General features: G+C 42.1%; 1 protein-coding gene across 6 annotated transcripts in view; it reads right to left on the bottom strand.

Moving 5' to 3' along the window:
• prkag2a (protein kinase, AMP-activated, gamma 2 non-catalytic subunit a) overlaps positions 1-15,768 on the bottom strand; it is a 448,776-nt gene that overhangs the window by 19,609 nt on the left and 413,399 nt on the right. For all 6 annotated transcript variants that reach the window (XM_080213148.1, XM_080213139.1, XM_080213129.1 and 3 more), the window contains 2 exons: positions 6,629-6,674; positions 3,297-3,351 (listed from right to left, as the gene is read on the bottom strand). In XM_080213148.1, coding sequence (XP_080069274.1) covers positions 3,297-3,351; positions 6,629-6,674 — 101 coding nt within the window. The remainder of the gene's footprint in view (positions 1-3,296; positions 3,352-6,628; positions 6,675-15,768) is intronic.

Raw genomic sequence — 15,768 nt, 5'->3', positions numbered from 1 at the left:
AAAGTGAAATGAACCAACTACTTAACACTTCATCAACTCCATGCACCCAAAGGGCCACCTGATTTGGCAGCATTTCACAGGGTGCCTGATGATCTGCTAGAGCACTGGATTAGCTCCTGGCACCTGGCCTCGCCTTGCCATGAAAATCCCTTTGCCACCTTTATGCTCACAATAATAATTGGCTTGTGCCCCTCTCACTTCAGAACAGGAACTCTCGCTTTGGCTATGTTGCTCCCATGACAGTTCTGTACTCTCAATTCTCTGGTCTCCCTCCCTCCACATGACTAAAATACAAAGTCTCCCCCTCCCTCTGCTTCAGTTTGGTAGCTGTGCTAGTTGCTGTGAAGGTACAACAAAATCACATCATTTCTACGGCCTGACTTCTGACCATCAGCGACTGCTGGCAGATGCTGGAACCTCCCACTCCTGGAGGACTTGGATCTGGAACTCTACGGAGTTCAATAGTTAGATTCAAGAATAGATGCAATTTAGAAGTGCACAGATGACGAGGCTATGCAGGCAAAATCCTGTTCACTCCCTGGGACTATAACGTGGGGTTGTTACATCAGCAAGTAGCCAGTTCATAAAAAAACCTCAAGCATAGATACCTTTTTGGGCACTGGACAGAAGACTGCACTGACAATCAAATACACAGTACTGTATGAACAAAAGAAACACCAATGTATCAGAATTAAAGGGCAAGTGTTCATTTTACTCAGGTTTTTTAAAATCCTTTTTGAAACATAAAAATTATCTAGATGAAAAAGCCCATCATACTGGTTTCTGAAAGAGGTGTTCAATTATTTCCACACTCTCCCTCATTCCGCATTGCCCTGCCATTCTTCCCCCTCCAGTGTGACGATGGTAATTGCTATAGATATAGATACATTTTTATGTTTAGAGGGAATGTTTTAAGTGCAGTTTTTTTTCGACAGGCAGTTGGTATGTCTGGAAAGAATGTAGTCAGATGCTGGGTGAGCAGGACAATTGTTCATTTTAAACATGTAGTACTTAATGGATTTTTGTTTACAGACGAAAATTTCCCTTGTCGTTTTTGATTAGGTTGACTGGCAGTCATGTGATGATGTGGCTAATGGGAGGAGCTAGGTTTGTGGATAAGAAAACAGCTTTCAGATCTGGCTGGGGTTTGTTTAAAGACAGAGGTCTACAAACTGCTCTGAAAATCAAAACCTCTCTGAAAACTTCAAGGCTAACTACAATCTTATAACAAGTAGATTTATGGTTGCTAACTATTTAAAATGGGGTTAAGTCTGTAAGAAAATGCTGCTGAATTGAAACAGTGGTAAGTTAGAGAGTAAAGTTGTTTCCTTTCTCTTCTTGGCTCCTGTTGAACTGTTAATGGTTAAGCTGTTCCATTTTGTTAGCGTTATACTTAAACTGTGTTAATAAATAAAGTTTGTTTTATTATAAAAGATCACTAATTTGTCAGTGGAATTACTCCTGGAGTAAAGCATGCTATCCTTACATTTAAGCCGAAGTAGAAAAATTGTTGGGGTCTAGTCTGGCTTCTAATGTAATTTAGGATGCTGGTCCAGGGCCCTAACACTAAATTGATAGTAAAATATTAAAGTTTATTTATTAATGTCACAAGTAGGCTTACACATCAATGCTGCAATGACTGAAAATCCCAGATCCATTATGCCATATATGCAGTTAGTAAGTGATTTGCAACTCGTACTGGTAAACCCAGACCACATTTACATTTTATTCAAAGCTTTTCCTCATTTAATCCTTTCTTCACTAAGGAAGTTGTACAATTGATCTCATTCTCTTCAGAGGTTCCACGTAAGCAATAGAAGGTTCAGATGGTGAACTGGTACAACAACAATAATCTCTCCCTCAACGTCAACAAAAAGAAAGAGATTGTCATCGACTTCAGGAAGCACAGGAGAGAACATGCCCCTGTCCACATCAACGGGGATGAGGTAGAAAAGTTTGAGAGCTTCAAGTTTGTAAGTATCCAGATCATGTCCTGGTCTCCCCCATGCCGACACTACAGTTAAGAAAGCCCACCAATGCCTCTATTTTCTCAGAAGACTAAGGGAATTTGGTACGTCAGCCAGGACTCTCACCAACGTTTACAGATGCACCATAGAAAGCATTCTTTCTTGTTGTATCATAGTTTGGTATGGCTTCTGCTCTGCCCAAGACTGCAAGAAACTGCAAAGGGTCATGAATGTAGCCCAATCCATCATGCAAACCAGCCTCCCATACATTGACTCTGTCTACACTTCCTGCTGCCTTGGAAAAGCAGGCAGCATAATTAAGGACCCCATGCACCCTGGACATATTCTCTTCCGCCTTCTTCCATTGGGAAAAAGATATAAAAGTCTGAGGTCACATACCAACTGATTCAAGAACAGCTTCTTCCCTGCTGCCATCAGACTTTTGAATGGACCTACTATATATTAAGTTGATCTTTCTCTGCACCCTAGCTAGGACTGTACACATTACATTCTGCACCGTCTCCTTTCCTTCTCTATGAATGGTATACTTTGTCGATATAGTGTGCAAGAAACAATATTTTTCCACTGCATACTAATACATGTGACAATAATAAATCAAAATCAATCAAACTCTGTGATTGAGCAGTGCCAGTTAATGCATCCACCAGAAAACTGTAAGCAAATTAAAAGTTTTTGAAATACCTGACCCAAATTCAACAAGCAGTCAGCTAACTGAACAAAATCACATTATTGTAGTAAATACTTTGTTCCCTCCTTCAAGTAAACTCTCCTGAGATCAAACAAACCATTAGAATTAAGGTGGGACATTATCTCAAAGTGAGGTTGATTGTAAAGCATCATGTACTGTGAGAGAGTTGAATATACTAATATCAAGTTACCTGTTTAAATATGTTTAAAATTTTCTTACATTTGTTAAATTTGGATCCCTCCAGTGAAATACTTTCTAGAAACAGTTGACAAAATTTAATCCTTTAGATTCCCTTAAAAATACCTGCCAGCTAAACTGGAAAATGCCACTAAGTTTGCCTTAACAATTGTTTGGACATTTTGCCTCAGAACATAGTCAAAGTTACGTTACATCATTGAGTTTAGCTTCTCCTCTCCATTAACCACTGAAACCATTTTTATTCTGCCCCTCTGCAATCCCTGGATTATTTTCTCGCTATACTTGGCCTCTAGACACCAGATGTAGCCACTCCACCAACTGTTCTACTTGTACCCACTGGTTTAGACTTAAATGTTTTGTGAATAAAGATGAACAAACCAACCACATTAAATTTAAGGAACTATGCAATGCGGTTTACCTACCTTGCATCTGGTGTTATGTTCACTAAAGGCTTAAATGTTTCTTGTAAATAGAGCTCTGAGGAGAGAAAACAAATGACATGTCAGCTCCACTGCGCAAAGAAATGTCAGGCTTCAAACTAGTTCAAGGGCGAGATTATTTATAAAGCTATGGCTGAGAAAAAGGGCTCAGAATATGAAGTAGCCAAAATACTTAACCTAGAAAAACACAGATCTGCATCAATTTCAGACAGCACCAAATAGTTACAAAACAAAAAGGATTATATTGATTTCTTTGCTGTGCTGGCTTTAAGAGCCATGCACAGACATGAAAATATTCAAGCTGTCTAGCTTACTTACAATAAAACATCAAAAAAAAATTCTGAGTCACCAATTAATCAGTAGATGCAAATACTTTTCTCCAGCACTGTACTAATATGGTCTCCAAAACAGATGAAAGGGAGTAGCTTTCCAATTAATGTTGGTACAAGATGTTCCAGAACTAGCAAAGACCAGTTGAAAACTCTGCATTCACTTTTTAATAACAAGCAGAGTCAACCTCAGAAGGCATCAACATTAATCTTATCTGTGGCACTTGGCAACAACCACTTGGAGTTCTGGTCGTCTCACTACAGGAAGGATGTGGAAGCTATTGAGAGGGTGCAGAGGAGATTTACAAGGATGTTGCCTGGATTGGGAGGCATACCTTATGAAGATAGGTTGAGGGAGCTAGGTCTCTTCTCCCTGGAGAGACGAAGGTTGAGGCGACCTGATGGAGGCTTATAAAATGTTGAGAGGAATAGATAGGGTGGATTCTCGGAGGCTATTTCCCAGGGCTGAAATGGTCGCTACGAGAGGACACAGGTTTAAGGTGCTGGGAAGCAAGTACAGAGGCGATGTCAGGGGAAAGTTTTTCACTCAGAAGATGATGAATGAGTGGAATCGGCTGCCATCTGTGGTGGTAGAGGCAAACTTGCTGGGGTCTTTTAAAAGACTTCTGGATGAGTATACGGGATCTAATGGCATTGGAAGTTACAGATAGTTCCATGGCTTGGTAGGTATAGATGTGATCGACGCAACTTGTGGGCCGAAGGGCCTGTTTGTGCTGTAATGTTCTATGTTCTATATGTTCTATGTAAATAAGCTTACAGGGAAAATAAGCTTATAGGCGGATACAGTGGGATTCTGAAAGCAGCAAGAGGAGTCTCTCTCTCTCTTTCTTTCTCTGGAGGCTGCTGTTTGGTACCCGCTAGGAGAAATAGGTCTTTTTGCTGTATATTGTTTTGCCATTTAAAAAAGCAATCTCTATTTCTGATGCCTGTGTGTGGGCACCAATGACTGCACGAGGGCCGAATGTATTATTAATTTTCTTCAGATAGTGGTTAATAAATTTGCTCTTCAACTTAATAATGGTCCCTTATAGCTCACAGTTTAAGTAGTTAAATATATTCTGATTTGGAAAAGAGCATCCTCTTAAAACAGAAGCTAAAATCTTTGATGTGACTATCCAAAGAGGGGGAACAGTTCACCCCTTCTCAAACGATCATAGCAAAGGGTTAGACACTCAATCTATCACTTGCATGGTGCAAATGTTCCTCGTCATTGATAAGTAGATTGTTGGCGATAAGAGCTGCTTGATAGCACTTCGATGACATCTTCCATTATTCTGTCCATCATCGAGTGTCGACTGATGAGGTGGTGATTAGCTGGGATTGATTTGTCCTGCTTTTTGTGGACAGGACACACCGTGGCAGTTTGCCATTCGGGTTACAGTTTTATAGCTGTGCTGAACAGTTTGAAGTCTGACAACACCAGGTTTTAGTCCAACCTATTTATTTGATAATATACTCACAAGCTTTCGGGGTTAGCCCCTTCGTCAGGTGAATGGAGAGTTCTGGCCTCAGACAGAGCATATAAAGCACAGACAGTGTCTGTGCTTTATATGCTCTGTCTGAGGCCAGAACTCTCCATTCACCTGACGAAGGGGCTAACCCCGAAAGCTTGTGAGTATATTATCAAATAAATAGGTTGGACTAAAACCTGGTGTTGTCAGACTTTTTACTGTGTTTACGCCAGTCCAACGCCGGCATACCCACATCATGAACAGTTTGGCCATAGGAAGGATTAACCTTACAGCACAAGCCTTCAGCACTACCATTGGGGGCCATTAGTACTGAATTTGCCTTTCTTCCAAGGTGAAATTATGTTCCTTTGCATCTGTTATAAAGTAAACAATTGGCAAAATCAGAGTTTAACTGGTGTTTTAAGCTGTTAAGTTACAACTCTCAGCTTTCTACTTAAAGTGCAATTGTTAGGATCACATGGTGGTTATGGAAATTCTAGATTCCAGGTGGGATTTTATGGCCTCACTCGTTCTGAAACCATAAAATCCCACCCGAGATCAACAGACCTTCCCATGCTCCGCCCCTCACCTGCTCTGATTCCCGTGGCAGGCCGGGCAGTAAAACTGCGGCCTCTGTATCCAAGTCAAAGTCAAAGACACAGATCTGAATGCGAAATCTGGAAATGTGAGGGGGTAAAAATGCATGCCAGAATAATGCATTTTCTTAAACATACGACAGCACAGTAATTAGCACTGCTGCCTCACTGCGCCAGAGACCCAGTTCGATTCCCAGCTTGGGTCAATGCATGTGCAGAGTTTGCACGTTCTCCCTGTGTCTGCATGGGTTTCTCCGGTGCTCCGGTTTCCTCCCATAGTCTGAAAGATGTGCTGGTTAGGTGCATTGACCCAAACAGGCGCTAGACTGTGGCAACTAGGAGATTTTCACAGTAACTTCATTGCAATGTTAATGTAAGGTCTATTTGTGACTAATAAATAGTTTAAAAAAATGACAGATTTAATAAAACACGCTTTTTAAACAATTTTAATTGTACCACATAAATGCCAGACTTAGAATATTTGAGAGAAGTCTGCATTAATCAATAAGCTCATAAAATACTGAATGTAAATTAATATTTCAGCAATCCAGGTGACTCAGATGAAAATCGAATGCTTATGAACCATGAACATTAGGAAGGTTCTGGGTCTGATTCCGGATTTGTGCTGAATTTATTTATTTTAGCCAAGCCAGCAGCAGCACTACAGCTGAATTCAACAACCTGAACTCGGGATGAGAGAACAAAAAGAAACAGGATTTCTGCTTGCAGTCACTATTCAGTGGCCTGAATTTCAAAGCGCAGACATATGAATAGGATCCAGATTAGCTATGGTGACCTCTGCAGTCAAACCGCCTACTAGCATCACTATCACCGTTCACAAATGAATAATGGCCTCTTTAGGCAAGGTATCAGACAGACTGCAAGGGATCAAAAATAAATTCCTATGATGTTCTTACCTCTCCATGACTCAATCTTGTGCTCCTCCAGCTCATAGATTTGTACCTGTAATGGAAAAATCATAATCTATTTAAGCAACCCCAAAGATTTCAGTCAACAGTATTTTTTAAAAAAATGCATTTTATGGAATGTGGGTGTCACTGGCGAGGCCAGTATGTACTGTCCATCCTGGCTGCATTTCAGGTGGCGGTGAGCTGCCTTCTTGAACCATTGCAGTCCCCAAGGTGTAGGTACACTCACAGTGCTGTCAGGGAGGGAATTCCAGGATTTTGACCCAGCGACAGTGAAGGAATGGTGATATATTTCCAAGTCAGGATGGTGGATGACTTGGCGGGGAACCTACAGGTGGTGGTGTTCCCAGGTACCTGTTGGTCTTGTCCTTCTAGACGGTAGTGGTTGTGGGGTTGAAGGTGTTGCCTAAGGAACCTTGAAGAATTCCTGCAGTGCATCTTGTAGATGGTACATACTGCTGTAACTGTGTGTTGGTGTTGGAGGAAGAGGTAGCCACCAAGTGGGCTGTTTTGTCCTGGATGGTGTTGAGCTTGAGTGTTGCTCTCTTTGAAGCCAGAGAACAACCAGGGGGTGTGGAGAAATGAAATGGCAAAATATGGTTGTCAGTTTAAAACCATTTGGTTCCAAGTATCTGGTCCAACCTGACATACCTGATTCAAATAAACAAAGTTAATTTAAACTTGTGACTGGCCACCCACAGAAATGACAGGCCAAATGGCCTCTTTCTGTGCTATGACCATTCTATGATTCTTAGCAATTTTATTTTAGCTCGTTAGATTCTTTTAATTTGCTATAACAAGTAGATGTATTAAACAGAATTTCTACCTGAAAATTTGCAGGAAGTATATACATAAAATATAGCCATTTAATTCCTAGCAATTACTAACCAGATCACAATACGCTGCAGGATCAAGAGAAAGAAATGAATAATGTTGGGGTTTCTCCAGAGAGTAAAACTGTTCCCAATTTGAAAAAAAAAATCAGTGCATTTTAGTGTTCTATTTTGGCAATGTCATCTTTCACAATTATATAGACTCTGGTCAATAAGTAATCCTCAACAAACATCAAGGACAGATCATCTGATCATTATTCTAATACTGTTTCTGCAACCTGACTAATTAGAATGAACAAAACAGAAACATGCACTAATTACACACAGAACTCACAAGAGACAGACAAAGAATAGAGAATAGATGAGCTAATTGGAGATTTTTATCAAACAGCCCTATTGGACACATAGAAAATAGAGGCATGGTAGGCCATTTGGCCCTTCGAGCTTGGACCACCATTCAATATGATCGTGGCTGGTCATGCACCTTCAGTCTCTCACTCCCGCTTTTCTCCATACCCCTTGATCCCTCTGACCAAAAGGACGATGTTCAGCTCCCTCTTGAACATATCTTATGAACTGGTCCCAGCAGCTTTGTGGTAGACAATTCCACAGGTTCACAACTCTGACTGAAGAAGTTCTGCATCTCAGTCTGAATGACTTATCCCTTATTCTTAGGCTGTGACCTCTCGTTCCAGACTTCCCCAACATCAGGAACATTTTTCCCCACATCTAGCCTGTCCAGTCCCATCAGGATTTTATATGTTTCTATGAGATCCCCTCTCATTCTTATAAATTCCAGTGAGTACAAGCCCAGTCAATCTAGTCTCTCTTCATATGTCAGACCTGCCATTCTGGGAATCAGTCTGGGGAACCTTCGCTGGACTCCCTCAACAGCAAGAATGTCCTTCCTCAGACGAGGAGACTAAAACTGAACACGATACTCAAGGTGTGGCCTCACCAAGGCCCTGTACAATTGCAGCAAGACATCTTTACTACTATACTCAAATCCTCTTGTATGAAGGCCAGCATTCCTTTAGCTTTCCTCACCGCTAGCTGCAATTGCATAACAAAGAACAAAGAAAATTGCAGCACAGGAGGACCCTTCGACCCTCCAAGCCTGCACCGACCATGCTGCCCAACTGAACTAAAACCATCCCTCCATTCCCTTCCTATTCATGTATTTGTTCAGACGCCCCTTAAAACTCACTATCGTATCTGCTTCCACTATCTCCCCCGGCAGCAAGTTCCAGGCACCCATCATCCTCTGTGTAAAAGATTTGCCTCACACATCTCCTTTAAACCTTGCCCCTTGCACCTGAAACCTGTGCCCCCTAGTGGTTGATTCTTACACCCTGGGAAAAAGCTTCTTACTATCCATGCCTCTCAATCTCTAATTATGTTGAATTCTCAAGAAATCTGCATGTGTACATTTTTCTATCCTTCTGTGACTGTTCCATCATGACACCCAGGTCAAAGTAATCAGGAATGTAACGAGTAGATACAAAAAAGCTGTGACTAGTAAAAATAGGAAAAACCCAAAGATAGTCTATAAGTATATCAATAGGAAGAGGATAGACACGGAAAGAGTAGGGTCCATTACGGACCAAAGGGGCAATCTGTGGGTGCCAGAGAACACTGGTAGGATGTTGAATAAATACTTCACATCTGCCTTCACCCAAGAGAATGAGGATGATGATACGGGATTCAGGGAGAGAGACTGTGAAGTTCTTGAGCAAACTGACATAGGGAAAGACAAGGTATTGGAAGTGTTGGCAGCCATAAAAGTGGATAAGTCTCCAGGTCCAGATGAATTGTGCCCTAGGCTGCTGTGGGAGGCAAGGGAAGAGACTGCAGGGACTCTGACCGTGAGGGAGATGGCAAATGACCAGAGAACAGTTAACGTAGTTTCGCAGTTTTAGAAGAGTTTTAGAAATAAACCAGGGAATTACAAACCAGTGAATCTCACATCAGTGTAGAGAAACTATTTGAGAAACTTCTGAAGGAGAACATCTATCTCCAGTAGGACAGGCAAAGCTTGATCAGGGATAGTCAGTATGGCTTCGTCAGAGGGAGGTCATGCCTAACAAATTTGACTGAACTTTTTGAAGAGATGACCAGGTATGTAGATGAGGGTAGTGCAGTTGATGCAGTTTATATGGATTTCAGCAAAATCTTTGACAAAGTCACACATGGGAGACTTGTAAAGAAGGTAAATTCACATGGGATACAAGGTAATTTGATAAACTGGATTCAAAATTGGCTCAGTTGTAGGACACAGAGGGTGATGATAGAAGGCTGTTTTAGTGACTGGAAGCCAGTGTCCAGTAGCATACCACAGGGATCTGTGTTGGGTCCCCTATTATTCTTTATTTATAAAAATGACACTGATGATGATATGGAGGGTAGGGTTAGTAAGTTTGCGGATGACACAAAAATTGGACAAGTAGTTAACAATGAGGTGAATTGTCTTGGGCTACAAGGTGGTATAGACAGAATGTTCAAATGGACAGATAAATGGCAGATGGAATTTAAACCTGAAAAGGGTGAGGTGGTACATTTTGGAAGGAGTAATTTGACAAGGAAGTATTCAATGAATGGTACGACACTAGGAAGTTCTGTGGAACAAAGGGACCTTGGCGTGTTTGTCCACAGACCTACGAAGGCAGCAGGGCATGTTAGTAGGGTGGTGAAAAAGGTAAAGGGACACTTAGCTTTATCAATCGAGGCATAGATTACAACAGCAGAAAAATCATGTTGGAGTTGCTTAGAACTTTGGTGAGGCCATAGCTAGAGTACTGGTCGCCATATTATTGGAAGGGTATGATTGGAGGGGGTGCAGAGGAGATTCACCAGAGTGCTGCCTAAGATGGAACATTTAAGTTATGAAGCGAGGTTGGATAGATTTGGGTTGTTTTCGTTGGAACAGAGAAGACTGAGGGATGACCTGATCGAGATGTACAAGATTATGAGAGATGTGGACAGAGTGGATAAAGAGCAGCTGTTCCCTCTACTTGAAGGGTCAGTCATGAGGGGACTGATCCTTCAAAGTGAGGGATAGGGGTTTGAAGGGGGATGTGAAGAAAAACTTTTTTTTACCCAGAGGATGGTGATGGTTTGGAATGCACTGCCTGGGAGAGTGGGAGAGGCGGTTTGCCTCACATCCTTTTCAGAAGTACCTGAATGAGCATTTGAACACCATAACATTCAGGACTATGCCACCACTCACATTTATCCACATTATATTGCATTTGTCAAGTATTTGCCCACTGTCAGCCCATCCAAGTCATCCTGCAGCCTCTTAGCATCCTTCTCACAGCACATACTGCCACCTAACTTAGTGTTGTCTGCAAATTTGGAGATATTGTATTTAATTCCTTCGTCCAAATCATTAGTGTATATTGTGAATAGCTGGGGTCCCAGCACTGAAGTACACCAATAGTCACTGCCCGCCAATCTGAAAAGGACCCATTTATTTCCACTCTCCGCTTCCTGTCTGCCAACCAGTTCTCTATCCACATCAGTACATTACCCCACCTCAATACCATGAGCTTTAATTTTGCTCACTAATCTTTCATGTCAACAGCCTTTTGAAAGCCCAGGTACACAACATCCACTGGTTCATTCTTGTCCACTCTACTGATCACATCCTCAAAAAATTCCAGAAGATTTGTCAAGCACAATTTCTCTTTAGTGAATCCACGCTGACTTGGACTGATCCTGTCACCACTTTCCAAATGCTCAGTTATTACATCCTTAATAACTGACTCCAGTATTTTCCCCACCACCAGTGTCAGGCTAACCGGTCTATAATTCCCAGTTTTCTCTCTCTCCTGTCTTTTTTAAGAAAAACATGGTTACATTAGCTAACCTTCAATCCACTGGAACTCTTCCAGAGTCTACAGAACGCTGGAAAATGATGCCCAACGCGTCCACTATTTCCACGGCCACTTCCTTGAGTGCTGTAGGATGCAGAGCATCAGACACTAGGGACTTTCTCCCCAGTACAATTTCCTGACTAATAATGATTTCCTTCAGTTCCTCCTTCATGCTAAACCCTCTGTCCCCTAGTATTTCTGGAAGGTTATTTGTGCCCTCCTTAGTGAAGGCAGATCCAAAGTATTTCTTCAGCTGGTCTGCCATCGCTTTGTTGCCCATAATAATTTCATCTGATTCTAACTGTAAGGGACCTCCACAGTGGCCTCCATCTTTTCCATATGATTCTGTGATAAAACAGACAGGAAAAAGGAAATAGGGGAAAAAGCAAAAGGGAATGAGAGAAAATGAACAAGAACTGGAGAACAGGAGAAAGGGATCCCACGAGGGAAATAAACAGAAAGCGGAAGACATTTTCCTAAAAATGTATAAATTCAAGACAAAATTACAGACATCGAGGTTTGCAACTCTGGGGAATAAAATCTTCCAATCTGTTCCCTTATTAGCTATGCTTCTTTCTGGCCTGGGTCTTTCTCTCCTGAACTCTGTACCCTTGATTTAGTCTTCCACTTTGCTCTCAGTCTGACCCTGTTATTCCCGCTCCTTGCTTGGTCTCCTCAATCTAATCTGACAGTTAATCCACCTGCTCATAAATATCACCAATGTTGCACCATTGGGAGCTGGAGGAAATTACAGTGGCAGAATTAGCCAGAAAGCAGACAGCAATAAAACAGCACAAGCCATCATTCTGAGGTTTAAATCTTTGTAAAATACAGGGTCTTTAAATTTTTATTCGATGACATATTGTCCTCAAGGTGATTCTGACAATCTCGCCACTGACGACAGCTTGTGTTATGTGAGAGCAGGCAGAAAGCAATTGGTGCTTGGTCCCCTGAAGTGTTAGGGACTAGGCTAGCTCCAGGCCTTCCTATCTGCCAGCTCACCGCCATGGGGCAGCAGGAGGGGACCCCTCTACAATGGCGGCTGGCCACCAATTCAATTTTTAAATTTAGAAATTTGAAGTTGGAGAGAGGGTGCCTCATAATCAAGGGACCCTCTTACTCCCACTCTCCTGAACTTCATGATTCATCTCCCTGTGGCCCTCCAACTTCAAGAACTTGCCCTCTTGGCCATGACTGGGTGAACTTAGGGAAAAGCATTGCAGGGTGTGTGTTACCCATACCTCTTGTTAGACTGTGACCCCCATTTGAACCTGATGTCAGGATCCTGACCCAAAACCTTGTCCCAGTTCCATACAGTATCTGTGATTGCAGGCTGCATCTTCTGAGCTGCAGGGTGCCATATCCCAAATACGTGATGGGGAACCATTGTAATTTCTCAAGGAAAGGTTGCAGGGCCATTGCCTGGGAAGTTCAAACTCTCTTTGGGTATTTGCCTCACACTAATAGTCATCTGAAAAACCGAATTTAAATCACAAATGCTTTTGACTGTCATGCAGCAATAGTTACTCAGAATACATTAGAAGAATTAAAACTGCATCTAGATTCTGGGAAATTATTATGCCGCATCTGTCCATGACACACTCAGTAGGAGTGACTACCTCACTGTCCTTGTGGATGCAAAAGTCCCATCTTCACACTGAGTATACCTTCCATCATGTCGGGGGTAATACCACCGTGCTAAACGGGATAGATTTTGAACTGATCTAGTAATTCAAGACTGGGCAACCATGAGATGCTGAGGGTCATCAGCAGCGGCAGAATTGTACTTGATCACAACCTGTAACCTCATGGCCTGGCAGCTGAGCTAATTTTCTAAATAGCAATGCTTCATTGAAGTAGTTTTATGTATGAAGATCCTCTTGAAATAGAAAGCAACATTGCTTTTGACACCATGTAAGTTTTAAATAGGTCTAGTTCCTAAAGTTTTAAATAGCCTAGCTCCTAAAGATATATCATATCCCCCACAGATACTGACTTGGGAATATATTGCTGCTGCTTCATTGTCATTAGGTCAAAATCCAGGAACTCCCTCCTTAACAGCATTCTAGGTTTACCTACGCCAACTAGACTGTAGCGATTCAAGGCGGCAGCTCACCACCGCTTTCTCAGGGGTAATTGGGAATGGGCAATAAATACTAGTCTAGCTAATGATGCCCATATCCCTTGAACAAAATTTTAAAAAGTTTACACCAGGAGCTCAAATTCCCATTCCACAGCTCAAATTCACCAACCAGGGTAAAAATGTTGCTACTGACTCAAATTTGGCAATATATGTACAAGAAGAAATCTGAATTTGAGTAACTAGACTGGTTTAAAAAAAACTTGAGCAGAATTGCTTTGAAACTGCCGATAACTTGTCACGGAGAAGAATAATGTAGATATCTTGTCTGTACATACCTTTAGGAACTTTAGGCCTATTTAAAACTTGCATGGTGCCAAAAGCAATGTTGCCTTCTATTTCAAGTGGATTCTCATACATAAAAATACTTTAGTGAGGCATTGCTATTTAGATAATTAGCTCAGCTGTCAGCCTATAGATCACCTCTTAGGAGCCTGGACACAGAAAGGGAATGGTAACCACTGGCAGTCCAAGACAGCTAGAAATGTAATGCAGGAATCCCCTTGGATCCTGCTCACAATCAGTTCTCTGCTTTGGAAGGAGTTGGTTCCTTGGAAGAGTGCAGTCAGAGCCAAGTTTGAGACACCAGAGGCAGCTCTGCTCGATAGCAAGGAGGAAGAAAAAAGGGAGAGCAGTAGCGACAGTGAATTAGTTAGGGGAACAGTCAAGCATTTCTGTTGGCATAGATGTGGCTCCAGGATGGTATGTTGCTTCTCTAGTGCCAGGGTCAAGGATGTCATGGTCCAGCTGCAGGACATGCCTCTGGGGGAGGGTGATTAGCCAGAGGTTATTATCCACGTTGGTACATGGAAAGAGGATGAGATCCTGAAATTTTAGGGAGTTAGGAAGGAGATCAAAAAGTTGGATCTCCAAAGCAATAATCCTAGGATGACAGCCAGTCCCAAGTGCAAGCTGGTCTAGAAATAGGAGAATTGAGTGATTAAACTTAGCTGGGATGCTGGCGTAGAGGGGGAACAGATTTTTGAAGCATTGGTTCGATTCTGGGGAAGGTGGGCCAGATAGTCTACTTCTGAACAGGACTGCAATAAATAACCTTGCAGGGAGATCTGCTGGTGTTGGGGAGAGGATGCTTAAACTAGATTCGCAGCAGGATGAGAACCTGAGAGCAAATTAACAGAACAGGAGATGGTAATATTAATGAGTAATTCTGAAAGACGGAAGCAGCACAGATTAAAAAGTGCACAGAGGAATGTGGCTGTTTAAAAGGTATATATGCAAATACAAGACGTATAGCAAATAAAGCTGATGAGCTGAGGGCACAGATAGATGCATGGCAGCATGATGTCGTTGCTGAAATGAAAATCTGGCTTAAAGAGGAGCTAAGATGGCAGCTCAATATCCCTGGATGTAGAGTTTTCAGACGGGCTAGAGAGGGGGAAATAAAAAAAAATGTAGGTGGAACATTATTGGTTAAAAAATCAATTACAGCTGAAGAGGGATGATATACTAAATGAAGCATTAAGTGAGGCCATATAAGTTAAGCTCAGAATAAAAAAGGGGCAACCACACTACTAGAACACAGAACCCTACAGTGCAGAAACAGGCCCTTCGGCCCATCAAGTCTGCACCGACCACAATCCCACCCAGGCCCTAGCCCCATATCCCTACACATTTACCCGCTAATCCCTCTAACCTACACATCCCAGGACAGTAAGGGGCAATTTTAGCATGGCCAATCAACCTAACCTGCACATCTTTGGACTGTGGGAGGAAACCGAAGCACCCGGAGGAAACCCACGCAGACACGAGGAGAATGTGCAGTCTCCACACACACAGTGACCCGAGCTGGGAATCGAACCCAGGTGCCTGGAGTTGTGAAGCAGCAGTGCTAACCGCTGTGCTACCGTACTACGAGCATACAGAGGCCCCAAAATAGTGGGAGGGGAGAAGAAGAGCAAATATGTAGGCAAATTGCTGACTTCAAAAAAAAAGTAATAGTTGCTGACGTCAATTCCTCTAATATCAATTGGGATGCAAACAGTATGAAAAAATATAGAAGGCACAAAATTCTTGAACTGCGTTCAAAAAAAACATTTTCAGCTGGTACATAACAAGCCCAAGACTAGGGGGTGCAATTCTAGATTTAATCCTGGGAAATTAAGATAGGCAAGTGATGAAGCAGCAGTGACAGACCATTTTGAATATAGTGGCTATAATCTTTCACACAGAGGGTGCTGAATGTCTGGAACAAGTTGCCATAGGTAATAGAGGCGGGTACAATTTTATCTTTTAAAAAGCATTTAGATAGTTACATGGATA

Source organism: Carcharhinus amblyrhynchos, chromosome 2, assembly GCF_965287045.1.
Source record: "Carcharhinus amblyrhynchos chromosome 2, sCarAmb.v2.hapA, whole genome shotgun sequence".
NCBI lineage: Eukaryota > Metazoa > Chordata > Chondrichthyes > Carcharhiniformes > Carcharhinidae > Carcharhinus > Carcharhinus amblyrhynchos.
Note: the sequence above shows the minus strand (reverse complement) of the source record. Positions and strands in the feature narration are given on the sequence as shown.